At 32.3% G+C, this 15401-nt stretch overlaps 1 protein-coding gene across 1 annotated transcript in view; it reads right to left on the bottom strand.

Moving 5' to 3' along the window:
• Positions 1-15117, bottom strand: part of lsamp (limbic system associated membrane protein) — a 477058-nt gene extending 461941 nt beyond the window's left edge. Inside the window, exon 1 of the mRNA XM_030151629.1 lies at positions 14897-15117. Coding sequence (XP_030007489.1) covers positions 14897-15051 — 155 coding nt within the window. The 5' untranslated portion in view covers positions 15052-15117. The remainder of the gene's footprint in view (positions 1-14896) is intronic.
• Positions 15118-15401: the final 284 nt, after the last annotated feature.

Consider the following 15401-nt stretch of genomic DNA (forward strand, 5'->3'; position numbering starts at 1 on the left):
GGGTATTTTGCTGTTTTATTTCTATATTCACATGGGTATTTTTACTCTTTTATTTCTATATTCGCATGGGTATTTTGCTGTTTTATTTCTATATTCACATGGGTATTTTTACTCTTTTATTTCTATATTCACATGGGTATTTTTGCTGTTTTATTTCTATATTCACATGGGTATTTTTGCTCTTTTATTTCTATATTCACATGAGTATTTTTGCTCTTTTATTTCTATATTCACATGGGTATTTTTGCTCTTTTATTTATATAGTCACATGGGTATTTTGCTATTTATTTCTATATTCACATGGGTATTTTTGCTTTTTTATTTCTATATTCACATGGGTATTTTTGCTCTTTTATTTATATATTCACATGGGTATTTTGCTATTTATTTCTATATTCACATGGGTATTTTGCTCTTTTATTTCTATATTCACATGGGTATTTTGCTATTTATTTATATATTCACATGGGTATTTTTGCTCTTTTATTTCTATATTCACATGGGTATTTTTGCTCTTTTATTTCTATATTCACATGGGTATTTTTGCTCTTTTATTTATATAGTCACATGGGTATTTTGGTGTTTTATTTCTATATTCACATGGGTATTTTTGCTTTTTTATTTCTATATTCACATGGCTATTTTTGCTCTTTTATTTCTATATTCACATGGGTATTTTGCTATTTATTTCTATATTCACATGGGTATTTTGCTGTTTTATTTCTATATTCACATGGGTATTTTGCTGTTTTATTTCTATATTCACATGGGTATTTTGCTGTTTTATTTCTATATTCACATGGGTATTTTGCTGTTTTATTTCTATATTTGCATGGGTATTTTTGCTTTTTTATTTCTATATTCACATGGCTATTTTTGCTCTTTTATTTCTATATTCACATGGGTATTTTGCTATTTATTTCTATATTCACATGGGTATTTTGCTGTTTTATTTCTATATTCACATGGGTATTTTGCTGTTTTATTTCTATATTCACATGGGTATTTTGCTGTTTTATTTCTATATTCACATGGGTATTTTGCTGTTTTATTTCTATATTCACATGGGTATTTCGCTTTTTTTATTTATATAATCGCATGGGTATTTTGCTCTTTTATTTATGTATTCACATGGGTATTTTGCTCTTTTATTTATATATTTACATGGGTATTTTTGCTATTTTATTCATATATTCCCATGGGTATTTTTGCTCTTTTATTTATGTATTCACATGGGTGTTTTTGCTCTTTTATTTCTATATTCACATGAGTATTTTTGCTCTTTTATTTCTATATTCACATGAGTATTTTTGCTCTTTTATTTCTATATTCACATGGGTATTTTTGCTCTTTTATTTCTATATTCACATGGGTATTTTTGCTCTTTTATTTCTATACTCACATGGGTATTTTTGCTCTTTTATTTATATATTCACATGGGTATTTTTGCTCTTATATTTCTATATTCACATGGATATTTTGCTCTTTTATTTCTATATTCACATGGGTATTTTTGCTCTTATATTTCTATATTCACATGGGTATTTTGCTTTTTTATTTCTATATTCACATGGGTATTTTTGCTTTTTTATTTCTATATTCACATGGGTATTTTGCTTTTTTATTTCTATATTCACATGGGTATTTTTGCTCTTTTATTTCTATATTCACATGGGTATTTTGCTATTTATTTATATATTCACATGGGTATTTTTGCTCTTTTATTTATATATTCACATGGGTATTTTTGCTCTTTTATTTCTATATTCACATGGGTATTTTTGCTCTTTTATTTATATAGTCACATGGGTATTTTGCTGTTTTATTTCTATATTCACATGGGTATTTTTGCTTTTTTATTTCTATATTCACATGGCTATTTTTGCTCTTTTATTTCTATATTCACATGGGTATTTTGCTATTTATTTCTATATTCACATGAGTATTTTGCTGTTTTATTTCTATATTCACATGGGTATTTTGCTGTTTTATTTCTATATTCACATGGGTATTTCGCTTTTTTTATTTATATAATCGCATGGGTATTTTGCTCTTTTATTTATGTATTCACATGGGTATTTTGCTCTTTTATTTATATATTTACATGGGTATTTTTGCTATTTTATTCATATATTCCCATGGGTATTTTTGCTCTTTTATTTATGTATTCACATGGGTGTTTTTGCTCTTTTATTTCAATATTCACATGAGTATTTTTGCTCTTTTATTTCTATATTCACATGAGTATTTTTGCTCTTTTATTTCTATATTCACATGGGTATTTTTGCTCTTTTATTTCTATATTCACATGGGTATTTTTGCTCTTTTATTTCTATACTCACATGGGTATTTTTGCTCTTTTATTTATATATTCACATGAGTATTTTTGCTCTTATATTTCTATATTCACATGGATATTTTGCTCTTTTATTTCTATATTCACATGGGTATTTTTGCTCTTATATTTCTATATTCACATAGGTATTTTGCTTTTTTATTTATATAATCACATGGGTATTTTGCTCTTTTATTTATATATTTGCATGGGTATTTTGCTCTTTTATTTCTGTATTCACATGGGTATTTTGCTCTTTTATTTCTATATTCACATGGGTATTTTTGCTCTTTTATTTCTGTATTCACATGGGTATTTTTGCTCTTTTATTTCTATATTCAGATGGGCATTTTTGCTCTTTTATTTCTATATTTGCATGGGTATTTTTGCTCTTTTATTTCTATATTCGCATGGGTATTTTGCTCTTTTATTTCTATATTCACATGGGTATTTTGCTTTTTTAGTTATATAATCACATGGGTATTTTGTTCTTTTATTTATATATTTGCATGGGTATTTTGCTCTTTTATTTCTGTATTCACATGGGTATTTTGCTCTTTTATTTCTATATTCACATGGGTATTTTTGCTCTTTTATTTCTGTATTCACATGGGTATTTTTGCTCTTTTATTTCTATATTCAGATGGGTATTTTTGCTCTTTTATTTCTATATTTGCATGGGTATTTTTGCTCTTTTATTTCTATATTCGCATGGGTATTTTGCTCTTTTATTTCTATATTCACATGGATATTTTGCTCTTTTATTTCTATATTCACATGGGTATTTTTGCTCTTTTATTTCTATATTCGCATGGGTATTTTGCTCTTTTATTTATATATTCGCATGGGTATTTTGCTTTTTTCTTTATATATTCACATGGGTATTTTGCTCTTTTATTTCTGTATTCACATGGATATTTTTGCTCTTTTATTTCTATATTCACATGGATATTTTTGCTCTTTTATTTGTATATTCACATGGGTATTTTTGCTCTTTTATTTCTATATCCACATGGGTATTTTTGCTCTTTTATTTCTATATCCACATGGGTATTTTTGCTCTTTTATTTCTATATCCACATGGGTATTTTGCTCTGTTGTTTGTATACTACAAAAGTAGTATTGTGATATTGCAGGTCATACATGCAGTTTTCTGAAATTGATAATGCTTATTTCAAACATCCTTAAAGCACTTCTTACTGTCTGAAAGAGGCAAATGCTGTTTTTTTTTGTTTTTGTTTTTTTTTTCGTGGAATGTAAAAAAGAAAAATGTTCTGATGTTGGACGATTCAGGGAATGAACACTATGCATTCTTTTCACAGTAGAATACCAACATTTAAGCAGGATCTTAAACTGTAATGTCTGTAAAACATTATTTATTTGTGTGATTTTTATACTGGTAAAGCCGCATGTTAAAACTTTATTTATCAAAATGCTGTACTATAAGTTTTTCCACTAAATAATCTTTAAAAAGAAAAAAACAAAACAAAAAATATCGCCTTGTTAACAGTATCATGATCCTGGTATTGTGATTTGTATCGTATCGCCAAATTCTTGCCAATACACACCCCTATTGCTGGGCCATTCCATCCTTGGCTCTTTCTTACCATGTTGGTAAAATGCCCTCCCTGAACACATAAAAAACTCTGACGCTATTACCACCTTCAAATCCAAGCTTAAGACTTATTTATTCCGACAGGCCTACTCAATTCCATAATTTCAGTTTTATCTACTGCCATTTTATGTACCTATGTGTTTTATATATGTACATGTGTAATTTTAATTGTGTTTGATTTATTTTTAACAACTTTGTACGGTGACCTTGAGTGTCCTGAAAGGCGCCTATAAATAAAATGTGTTTTTATTATTATTATTATTATTATTATTATTATTATTGTTGTTGTTGTTGTTGTTGTTGTTGTTATTATTATTATTATTATTATTATTATTAAATGTGAAATGGGGGTGGGATTTAACAGTTTTCTTCTTCCCACTCCTTTTTGAGCGATACATATTGAATTTATTTTGTTATTACTACTGTACATCGCAATTGTTATTTTGTCTTGATCACCTTTATGTATTAATGATAATCCATTTCCTTTATCTGCTGTTTATTCAACTGTTTTTTTTTCATATCCAACTAATTCGGTAAAGCCCTGTGAGGCAACCTTGTTGTAAAATATAGGGCTCTACAAATAAAACTGAATTGAATTGAATGAATTTGTGTATTTACTCTGATATTAATTCCTTGTACACAAAAAAATGTTTAATTTTTTCTTCTGCTCAAAACAAATAAATGAATGAACGAATAAAAAAATGAGGACACTTGATCAGGTATTATCGCAGATGATTATATGAGCATTGTTTATGAGATATACTGGCACGGCCTTGTGAGGTAAGTGTTGCCTTGGAGAGAAGAATCTAATTTTGTCCTGGGTTAGTGTAAAGCCTGCCATCACCCTCAAAGGAAACAGGCTGACTGGGTGAGTAAGCGGCTGAATATAGCAAAGATGCAGTCAATTGGATTTGGAAAGTGAAACAAATAGCTCTGACCCCTGCTGAGTTCAACAGTAACGGAGTCAATGGACTAATTTGATCAGCAGGTATCTGAATGGATGGCACCTGTTTAAGAAAGGAAATCCATTAAAGTGGCTTATTGTGCGTGTGTGTGTGTGTGTGTGTGTGTGTGTGTGTGTGTGTGTGTGAGAGGACTGAACACCAGAGGAACAGTGTTTACATGTATGTTCGTGCCTCTTTAAGCCTCTGATGAGCTGCGTTTAATAATTCCACTCGGTATTTTTCATTCCCATTAGGCCGGGCCCAGCAGTGATACTGTAAACGCAGCATGCAACCGAGGAGAGGACACAGAAATTTAGTGAGGGAGGGAAAAAAAAAAAAAAAAAAAATCAATCTGATTATCTGTGTGCAGACTATTATGCACTGGACGGAAGAAGAAGTGGGACTGGGGGCGGCAAAAGCGCCTTGTTTACAAAACCACCAAATCTAAATCCCCTTTCGTTTATAGCCTGCCACAAACACACGGCTCTAGTCACGTGGTCACTGACATCTGCCCAACGCTATCACAATACCACACAGATGACAGCTTGCATTGTCTGGGAGGTGATTAAGTGGGAGGTTTACCGCTCTAAAATGTGACCCCAAATTTACAAAAAAAAGGACTTTAACCCTTTCATGCATGAATTATTAGAACCTTAATCAAGATTATTTTTTCCTGAGTGTTTTTATTCCTCTTTAGGCATGAAAAAAACAAACAAAAAAAAAACAATGTGATTGAATTTTTTTTTAACCCATAAAGACCCGAATATCCATCACTGACCAAAAAAATCTAACGATCTAAACTGTTTAATACCTGTTGATCCACTAATTCTAACAATACATGAAAATAATTGGTGTAAAATGCAGTTTGTCATCTTTTCATGGTCATCAGATATGACCCATTTGGACGTTCAGAAGTTATGTAGTTACCGTGGAAACACCATCATCTTCTACAACATTGATTCACCAATAAAACCCATGGAGTTTAATAAATGACAGTGGATGGCAATGCTGAATTTATGTTCACTTAATGATATATTTACCTGAAAAAGTCACCTTTTCTTTCAGTTTTTTCTGTTTTTGATATAATAACCCTCAACTGTAATCTGAGCTTTTATGAATATCTTCATGACTAGTAAATTATATATAGGAAAATACCTGATTTATATTGATAAAATGCAAAATACAAATGATAATATGACAATAAATGGTGATAAATTACTTAAGAAAAGTTAGATATACAGGGTGGGGAAGCAAAATTTACAATATTTTGAGGCAGGGATTGAAAGACAGTGTATGACCAATTAGTTTATTGAAAGTCATGAGAATTTATTTGCCACAAGAAAATTGACAAAATAAAAAATGTTTTTATTCTATGTGTCCTCCTTCTTTCTCAATAACTGCCTTCACACGCTTCCTGAAACTTGCGCAAGTGTTCCTCAAATATTCGGGTGACAACTTCTCCCATTCTTCTTTAATAGTATCTTTAAGAAAGTCGACATTGCTGTGTGATGTTCTATTGGTAGCATGTTCTAAAACACCCCAAATAGCAGAATCCAGAGGGTTTAGATCTGGGCTAGAAGGCGGCCATAAACATGATTCCCAAAAATTGCTAAAGTTGGATTTGTTGCTGTTGTCAACAAGTGTTTTGGTGTTCTTGTGTAAGATTTTAACTTCAAATCATATTTTACTGCATTTCTAACGGTCTTGTTGTCTACCTCAAGTTCAATTGCCATTTTTCTCATGGATTTGGTTGGATCCTTTAGGATTTTGGATTTGAGAGCTTTAATAAAAAAAAAGCTTTGGTACGTTTTTTGTTGCTTCCTCCACTTCCAGACTTTCTCGTAATAGTTTTGCTCATAGTCATTCTCTTCTTTCCATTATAAACAGTCTTTATGGACACTCCAACTATTTTTGAAATCTCCTTTGGTGTGACGAGTGCATTCAGCAAATCACACACTCTTTGACGTTTGCTTTCCTGATTACTCATATGGGCAAAAGTTTGTGAAAAGGTATGGATAATAGTGTTAGGTATGATTATGACATCAATATATGTTTGGTTTCAAAACAATTGACGTAGTGCCTGCTGAGAAAAAACAACTAAATGTTCACTGTAAATTTTGCTTCCCCACCCTGTAGAGAAAATTTCATTTCAGAACTGACACAAATGTAGCGCTGGGTCTTTATGGGTTAAATCAACCTGTTTTTCATGGAGTTACAAAAATGTCCACTCAGCTACACCATGAATTTTATTCTTGAAGCAAAGAAACATGTATTTAAAAACCAATATCATAAAGTGATATGAAAACAGTGAAATGAAACCATGTTTAACCCTTTCATGCACAGTGGTCACTCCAGTGGACAGTTCTTCTCCAGCCATTCTCTTGTATATTCAGGGTTTTGGTTGTTTTAGTTCCATATCAGCCAACACAGTGGACACTAACGCACCATCCCATAATACACTGACATTCAGACCATTACTGTAACTTTACTGTTCTTGATAAACCTGATCTGCAGTGACGTGTTTTAGTGTAAATCAATTGCTAATTGTTATTAGACTGTAATTGACAGGTATTTTTTTAATTTTTTTTTTTTTTTTTTTTTTTTTGCATATTATCTCCATGCAGTGAATAATAACTAGTATTAGAGTATGTTCAAATGTGAGAAAACACCTGATTAGCAGCATTAAAAATGTTTTTATTGCATAGTTTTCCATATCATTTTCTGATATTAGATTTTAAATACATGTTCTTTGCTTCAAAAATTAAATACATGGTGTCCAGCTGAGTGGAAATTTTTGTAACATTTTTTATTTTATTTTTTAAAATCGATCACATTGTTTTTGGTTTTTTTTAATGTCTAAAGAGGAATCAAAACACTGCAGAAAAATATATTGACTACATTTCACATAATTAGTGCATGAAAGGGTTAATGCAGCTAATCTGATGTTTTCTCACATTTTATCATATTCTAATACTTGTTATTACTCACTTCATGGAGATAATATGCAAAAAAATAAATATTAACAATTGATTTCCACTCAAGGATCAATCAAGAACAGCAAAGTTACAATAATGGTATGAATTGGAGTTTATGAGATGATGCATACGTGTCCACTGTGTTGGCTGATATGAAACTAAAACAACAAAACCCATGAATATACAAGAGTAAAGCTGTAGAGTAACTGTCCACTGTAGTGACCACTATGCATGAAAGGGTTAACATTTATGAGGCTGCTGCAAATAGGGATGTGGTTAAAAGCAGTATTAACCCTTTCATGCATAGTGGTCACTACAGCGGACAGTTATTTAAAGTTGTTCTCTTGTATATTCATGGATTTTGTTGATTTAGTTCCAGATCATCTAACACACAAGTATCAAAAATGCAAAAATTACACTAAGATATTAACGATCCTTTTAGTTCAGGTTCCACATTCAGATCAATTCAATCTCAAGTGGGCAGGACCAGTAAAATACTATCCTAATAACACAGAAATAATGTCAACTTCAAATGTTTGTCTTTGTAAATGTAAATATTTTCATGTATTTACACTGAAACAAAGTATAATTTCGCAAAAAAAAAAAAAAAAATGTGAATAACCTGAAATGTGTTAAGAGAAGTAAGTACAATTTTAACAAGATTCTACCTGTTATTAAATGTTAGGTGTATTTTTTTATATTATAATGTAAATGTGTAAATGATAAACTGTTAAAATTCCACTTATTTTTTTTTAGTTTGTTCATGTTATTCACATCTTTTGAAAGGATTGTTTGTAGACGTAAACCTTTTCATCATGTAATTTTACTGTTTTTCGCTCTAAAACATAGAGAAAAGTTTGGAGTTGACATAATTTATATATTATTATGTTATTGTTTTACTGGTTCGGGCCACTTCAGATCAAATTTAGCTGAATGTGGCCCCTGAACTAAAATGAATTTGACACCCCTGATCTAACACATCCCATACACTGCAATTGATACCATTACTGTAACTTTGCTGTTCTTGATGAATCTAATCTGCAGTAATGCATGCATGTTTGAGTGTAAAGTAATTGCTTGTTATTTTTATTTGACTGTAATTAACAACCAAAGTTTTTTTTTTTTTTTTTTTTTTTTCATATTCCCTCCATGAAGTGAGTAATGACTAGTATTAGAGCAGGGGTGTAAAACTCATTTTAGTTCAGGGGCCACACTCAGCTAAATTTGATCTGAAGTGGGAAGGACCAATAAAAAAAAAATAACATAATAATATATAAATAATGTCAATTCCAAACTTTTCTCTATGTTTTAGAGTGAAAATAGTTAATTTACACTATGAAAAGGTTTATATCTACAAACTATCCTTTCAAAAGATGTGAAAAACTTGAACAAACTGAAAAAATAAGTGTAATTTTAACAGTTTATCATTTACATATTTACATTATAATATAAAAAAAATACACCAAACATTTAATAACAGGCAGAATCTTATTAAAATTGCACTTACTTCTCTTAAGACATTTCAGTTTGTTCATATTTGTTCAGGTTATTCACATTTTTTGCCAAATTATACTTTGTTTTAGTGTAAATACATGAAAATATTTGCATTTACAAAGAGAAAAATTTGGAGTTGTCATTATTTATGTTATTATGATAGTATTTTACAAGTCCCACCCACTTGAGATTGAATTGGTCTGAATGTGGAACCTGAACTAAAAGGGTTGTTAATATCTTAGTATAATTTTTGCATTTCACAAATTCATCCCGAGTGCCGGACTGGACCCTTTGGCGGGCCGGATTTGGCCGCATGTTTGACACCTGTGTATTAGAGTATGTTTAAATGTGAAAAAACAAAAAATTAGTAGCATTAAAAATGTTTTTCTTTCACACTTTTCACACAGTATATTAGTAAATACATGCTTCTTTGCTTCAAAAATTAAATGCATGGTGTTCAGCTGAGTGGACATTTTTGCAAGTCCAAGAAAAACAGGTTCATAATTTTTTTTTTTCAATCGCATTGTTTTTTTAACGCCTAAAGAGGAATAAAAACACTCAGGAAAAAAAAAAAAAAAAAAAAAAAAAAAAAAAATCTTGATTAACCCTTTCATGCATGAATCATGAGAACCTTAGGGAGTGAGAGTGTTTTTATTCCTCTTTAGGCATGAAAAAAATGTTGTGATTCATTTTTTAATGAACCTATTTTTAATGGAGTTACAACAATGTCCACTCACCTGGACACCATGTGTTTAATTTTTGAAGCAAAGAAACATGAATTTAAAACACAATATTAGAAAGTGATGAACTGTGTGAAAACTAGGAAATAAAAACATTTTGGATGCAGCTAATCTGATGTTTTCTCACATTTTATCATACTGTAATACTAGTATTTACTCACCTCATGGAAATAATATACAAAAAAAAAAATAATAATAATAATTTAAGAAAACTGTTTATTACAGTTTAAGAAAAATTTGCAGTTGATTTACACTCAGTCGTGCTACTGCAGATCCGGTTTATTAAGAACGTAAAGTTACAATAATGGTATGATTTGCAGTTATGGGAACAGCTGTAGAATAGAAGAATAGCTTTCCACTGTAGTGACCTCTGTGCATGAAAGGGTTAAGGTTCTCATAATGCATGCATGAAAGGGTTAAAAAAAAAAAAAAAAAAAAAAAACTAAAGGCAAAGTCACATTTGCACAAACTGGAGTCACACACCTGCATGGAAGTCCGTCCTGTGACATTGTTGGCACTTTACGCACTTTTCCTCCTTACACTGCAATAAATCTGTGCCAAACACCCCACGCTGAAACCTAAACAACACTGCACTGTTTTCTGTGTCCTCACATCATCCTCTGTCAAACATGCGGCCCGGGGACCAAATCCGGCCCGCCAAAGGGTCCAATCCGGCCCGCAGGATGACTTTGTGAAATGCAAAAATTACACTGAAGATACAGGGTGACACAAAAAAACTGGAACTTTTTAACAATCCAATAAAACCAAAAGTGATGGAAGAAAAATATTTTATTCATAGGAATTGAAACCTTAAAACATGCCATTTAAGAAACAATGATGGAATTTTCATTTTTTAAAAATTACTTCCTGTAGATGGCGTCCTCCTGTACGAATGCATTCTTGAAATCTGCTGTTGAGATTCCTCATTGACCGCTGCAACATCTCAGCTGGGATACTGTGAATTTCATCCTGAATTCTCTGTTTTAACTCATCCAGAGTTCTTGGTCCAGTCATGTACACTTTACTCTTGAGATAGCCCCGCAAGAAAAAATCACAAACGGACAAATCTGGCGATCTAGGGGGCCAGGGAACGTTACCGAATCTTGAGATCACACGGTTACCGAACAATTCTCGCACAGCCGCCAATGGTTACTAAAATGGGGGTGTGTTTACTTGCTCAAGGTCACTGTCTCGCAGTGCTGCCACTTGCTCATGTCTGACAATACGCACTTCAAAAATTCCCGTTTTTTTGGGTCACCCTGTAATTTTAAAAAAATGAAAATTCCATCATTGTTTCTTAAATGGCATGTTTTAAGGCTTCAATTACTATGAATAAAATATTTTTCTTCCATCACTCTTGGTTTTATTGGATTGTTAAAAAGTTCCCGTTTTTTTGTGTCACCCTGTATTAACAATCAATAGTGTCAAAATCATTTTAATTCAGGTTCCACACATAGACACATACAGTCTGATTACAGTTACAGTTATACAGTTAGATTTCAAGTGGGTCAGACCAGTAAAATATTGTCATAATAACCCACAAATAATGACAACCCCAAATTTTGTCTTTGTTTTCTTTGCTATAAAAAAGTAAAATTACATGAAAATGTTTCCATTCTCAAACTATACTTTTACAAAAAATGTGAATAACCTAAACAAATATCAACAAATGGAAATGTCTTAAGAAAAGTAAACGCAATTTTACCAATATTCTGCCTGTTACTAAATGTTTTACATACAAACAATTACAAAGTCAGCTTACTATCACCTCAAGAACATTTCTAGGATTAAAGGACTGATGTCGCAGCAGGACTTTGAAAAACTTGTCCATGCATTTATCTTTAGTCGAGTTGACTACTGTAACAGTATCTTCTCCGGTCGGACTAAAAAGTCTATCCGACGACTGCAGCTGATCCAGAATGCTGCTGCTCCAGTCCTCACTAAGACCAAGAGAGTGGACCACATCAGTCCAGTTCTGAGGTCTCTACACTGGCTCCCTGTCTCTCAGAGAATAGACTTCAAAATTCTCTTACTAGCATATAAAGCACTGAATGGTTTAGGCCCAAAATCCATCAGAGACCTTCTAGTCCAGTATGAACCATCCAGACCACTCAGGTCGTCTGGTGCAGGTCTGCTCTGTGTTCCCAAAGTCAGAACTAAACATGGAGAATCAGCGTTCAGTTTCTATGCTCCGTATATCTGGAACAAACTACCAGAAAATCTCAGGTCTGCTGAGAGTCTGAGTTCTTTTAAGTCCAGGTTACAGACTCACCTGTTCACTGCTGCCTTTGACTAAAAGGATTTTGACTTTTTAAATGTTATATTCTCTTTGAAACTCTGCACTGCAACTCTTACTTTAATGTGTTTTTATTTTTATTTATTTTTTAATTTTTTTAATTTTTTGGATTTTATGTTTTCTTACTTGCTGTTTTTAATCACCTTTTACTTGTTTCTTTTATAATGTTTTAAATGTTTCTTTTTCCCTGTTGTTGTATTTCAATGTCCTGTGTGAAGCACCTTGAATTGCCTTGTTGCTGAAATGTGCTATACAAATAAACTTGCATTGCCTTTTATGTGATTGTAATGCACATGTGTAAATGATAAACTGATAAACCGAGGCATAATATTGTTAAAATTACACTTGTTTCTCTTAAGGCAATTCAAGTTTGTTCATGTTATTCAGATTTTTACGGAAACTTTGTAGATGTAAACCTGATCATAACACTGGTCAACAACAAATGTATTGTTTAAGTTTTTTGAGCTGATTTAGGATAATTTTGGTGTGCTGAATCCAAAAATCTCATTAATTTTGCTCAATCAGGTCAACTTTCTGAACTATGCTACATATTGGCTTTTTAACATATTTGCTTACATTTATGGGCATTTTCACATCATATGATACAAAATTCTTTCATATTTCTTGCAATAAACGAGTTCTGAAGATTTAACTTTTGCCAATTTATGATTGTTTTTTTTTTAATATTACAGGTGAATGAAATGGCTTCGACTAGAAGATCTTGCAAAAATAAGCCTGACGTATTCTGCTGCATCTGCGGTGAATACACCATTGTACCTAACAGGAATGAAATCACAAGTTTCATAAAGTGTGCTTACCAATCTTATTTTGGTATTAATGATTATATTTTGTGAGAAGATCAAATTTTTCAAAATCAAATTAGCAAAAAAAACCCTGACCTGATTGAGAAAAACAGATGTCATTTTTGGATTTAGCGGTGCAAAATGGTCCTAATTCAGTTGAAAAAACCTAGACAACTTGCAAAAAAAAATTTTTATAACCCAGTGTAAAAGGATTTTACTTTTTTCACAGTTATTATTTTACTGGTTTGGCCCAGTTGAGATCAAATTGGGCTGAATGTGGCCCCTGAACTAAAATGAGTTTGACACCCCTGATCTAACACATTGGGTGCTCATGCATCATCCCATACCCCCACCCCCAACACGCACACACACACACACACACACACACACACACACACCTCCGTTTGCACAAGTAATCCACACGACAGCATCTCAGGACACAGTGACGCACTTTGTCTAACCAAGGGGTCCTTGACTTAACCCTCCAGTATCCCATCCAGGCCCTTACTAAGCACCAAGTGTGCCTTTTTGACACACTTGTGGAATAATGTCAAAACATTTTTCATACAGTTTGTTTTTAATTATTTTACACTTTTTTCTATTTCATCAACTTGAGCCATAAATAAAAATACCAAATACTCAATAACTGTCACATTTTTTAACCTTTTAAATGCCGTGTTTGTAATGTAAACAAACCTTTTTTTTTTTTTTTTTTGGATGCAAAATAACACAATTTTTTTTTTTTTTTTTTTTTTTTTTTTTTTTTCAGTATACTACATAAAAAGTGAATCACATATTATTTGATTTTTGCAGCCTGGCATATGTCAATGATTAACTCCAACACTGGTTAATTTGCATGATTATTTTTGGCGCTAGGTCAAATGTTAAAAAATACTAGCATCTGTCACCAAGTGTGCCAAAAATGCACATCTATAAATCAAACTATTAAATATTATATACTGATTTATTTTTCTGCTCTAATTTGATTTTATTTTTTGTAAATCAAGGTCAGCCCTAATCATACATATCAAATGGAAGAAATAGTGCTTTTTAGGCACACTTGGGAGACAGATGCTAGTCTTGTAATTTTCTTTTGTTTACAATGTGCAAATTTTAGTTGGTGGTCAGAATTTTAAAGATCATGCACAAATGAACAACTTTTAAATTCTAACCTTATTTAAATTGTGAAAAATAATATGAAGTTTTTTTTAAAACGAAGTGCAAAGTGTGCCTAAAAGGCGCACCCGGATACTGGAGGGTTAAATAAATAAATAAATAAATAAATAAATAAATAAATAAGGAGGGAGAGGAGGCTCAGAGACCCCAGCTCCGGTCCTCGGTGGATCAAGAGATGGATGCTCTAAGGTAAATCTGAAAAAAAAAAAAAAAAAAAAAAAAAAAAAAAACACCCTCTAGTCTATCCCAGTAAAACTATAGTGTGTGGATGAGCAGACACTACACATGCGTAAACATCCTATTATCATGTCAGGACTGGATGGTGGGATAAAAGTTGACACCCTGAACAAATCAGCATTTTCCTCCTTGTGTTTACTTCTGTGCAACCTATGAGGAATAGTCTAATTCATCCCCCACAGGAATCATATGCACCAAACATCCACGCATCCTGCCTTGCACATAAGGCAGAGGATGCAGCCGTGGATCCAGGAGGAAAGTTGCAAAAGAAGGACTCTTACCTTATGATCGCTGTGTCTCCCTGGCGGATGGTAATGTTGTCGGTGGTCCGTTGCATATCCACACTCCGGACGGGGAATCCTGTAGGAATAAGACATAGCAGTCTAAAAAAAGAAGCCTGCAATTGCCTCCAACACGATTTGCGTCCGACTTGCATCTTTAAAAAAAAAAAAAAAAAAAAAACACTGATACGCGCGCTTCGGAAAGCTATAGATCCAAGGGTGAAGAAGAGAGAAGGGGGAAAAAAAAAAAAAAAAAAGAAAAAAAAAAGAAAAAAGATGATGAAGAAGTTGTTGTCCAGACAGTTGTCCAGACGGATAACACGGACTGCCTTTAGGGTCCAAAGCAGTCCGGAGCAGATGGGCGTTAGGATGTTCCTTCAGGACTTTTTGGAGCGAAGCGGTTCTGTGTGCGCAACCTTCACCAGAATGCGTAATACTGTCCGCGTAAAAAGAAACTGCACAGCCAGAAGCGGCGATGGAGAGAGAGGCAGGCTTCTGTTCAGAG

This window comes from Sphaeramia orbicularis, chromosome 13 (genome assembly GCF_902148855.1).
Source record: "Sphaeramia orbicularis chromosome 13, fSphaOr1.1, whole genome shotgun sequence".
Classification (NCBI taxonomy): Eukaryota; Metazoa; Chordata; class Actinopteri; order Kurtiformes; family Apogonidae; genus Sphaeramia; species Sphaeramia orbicularis.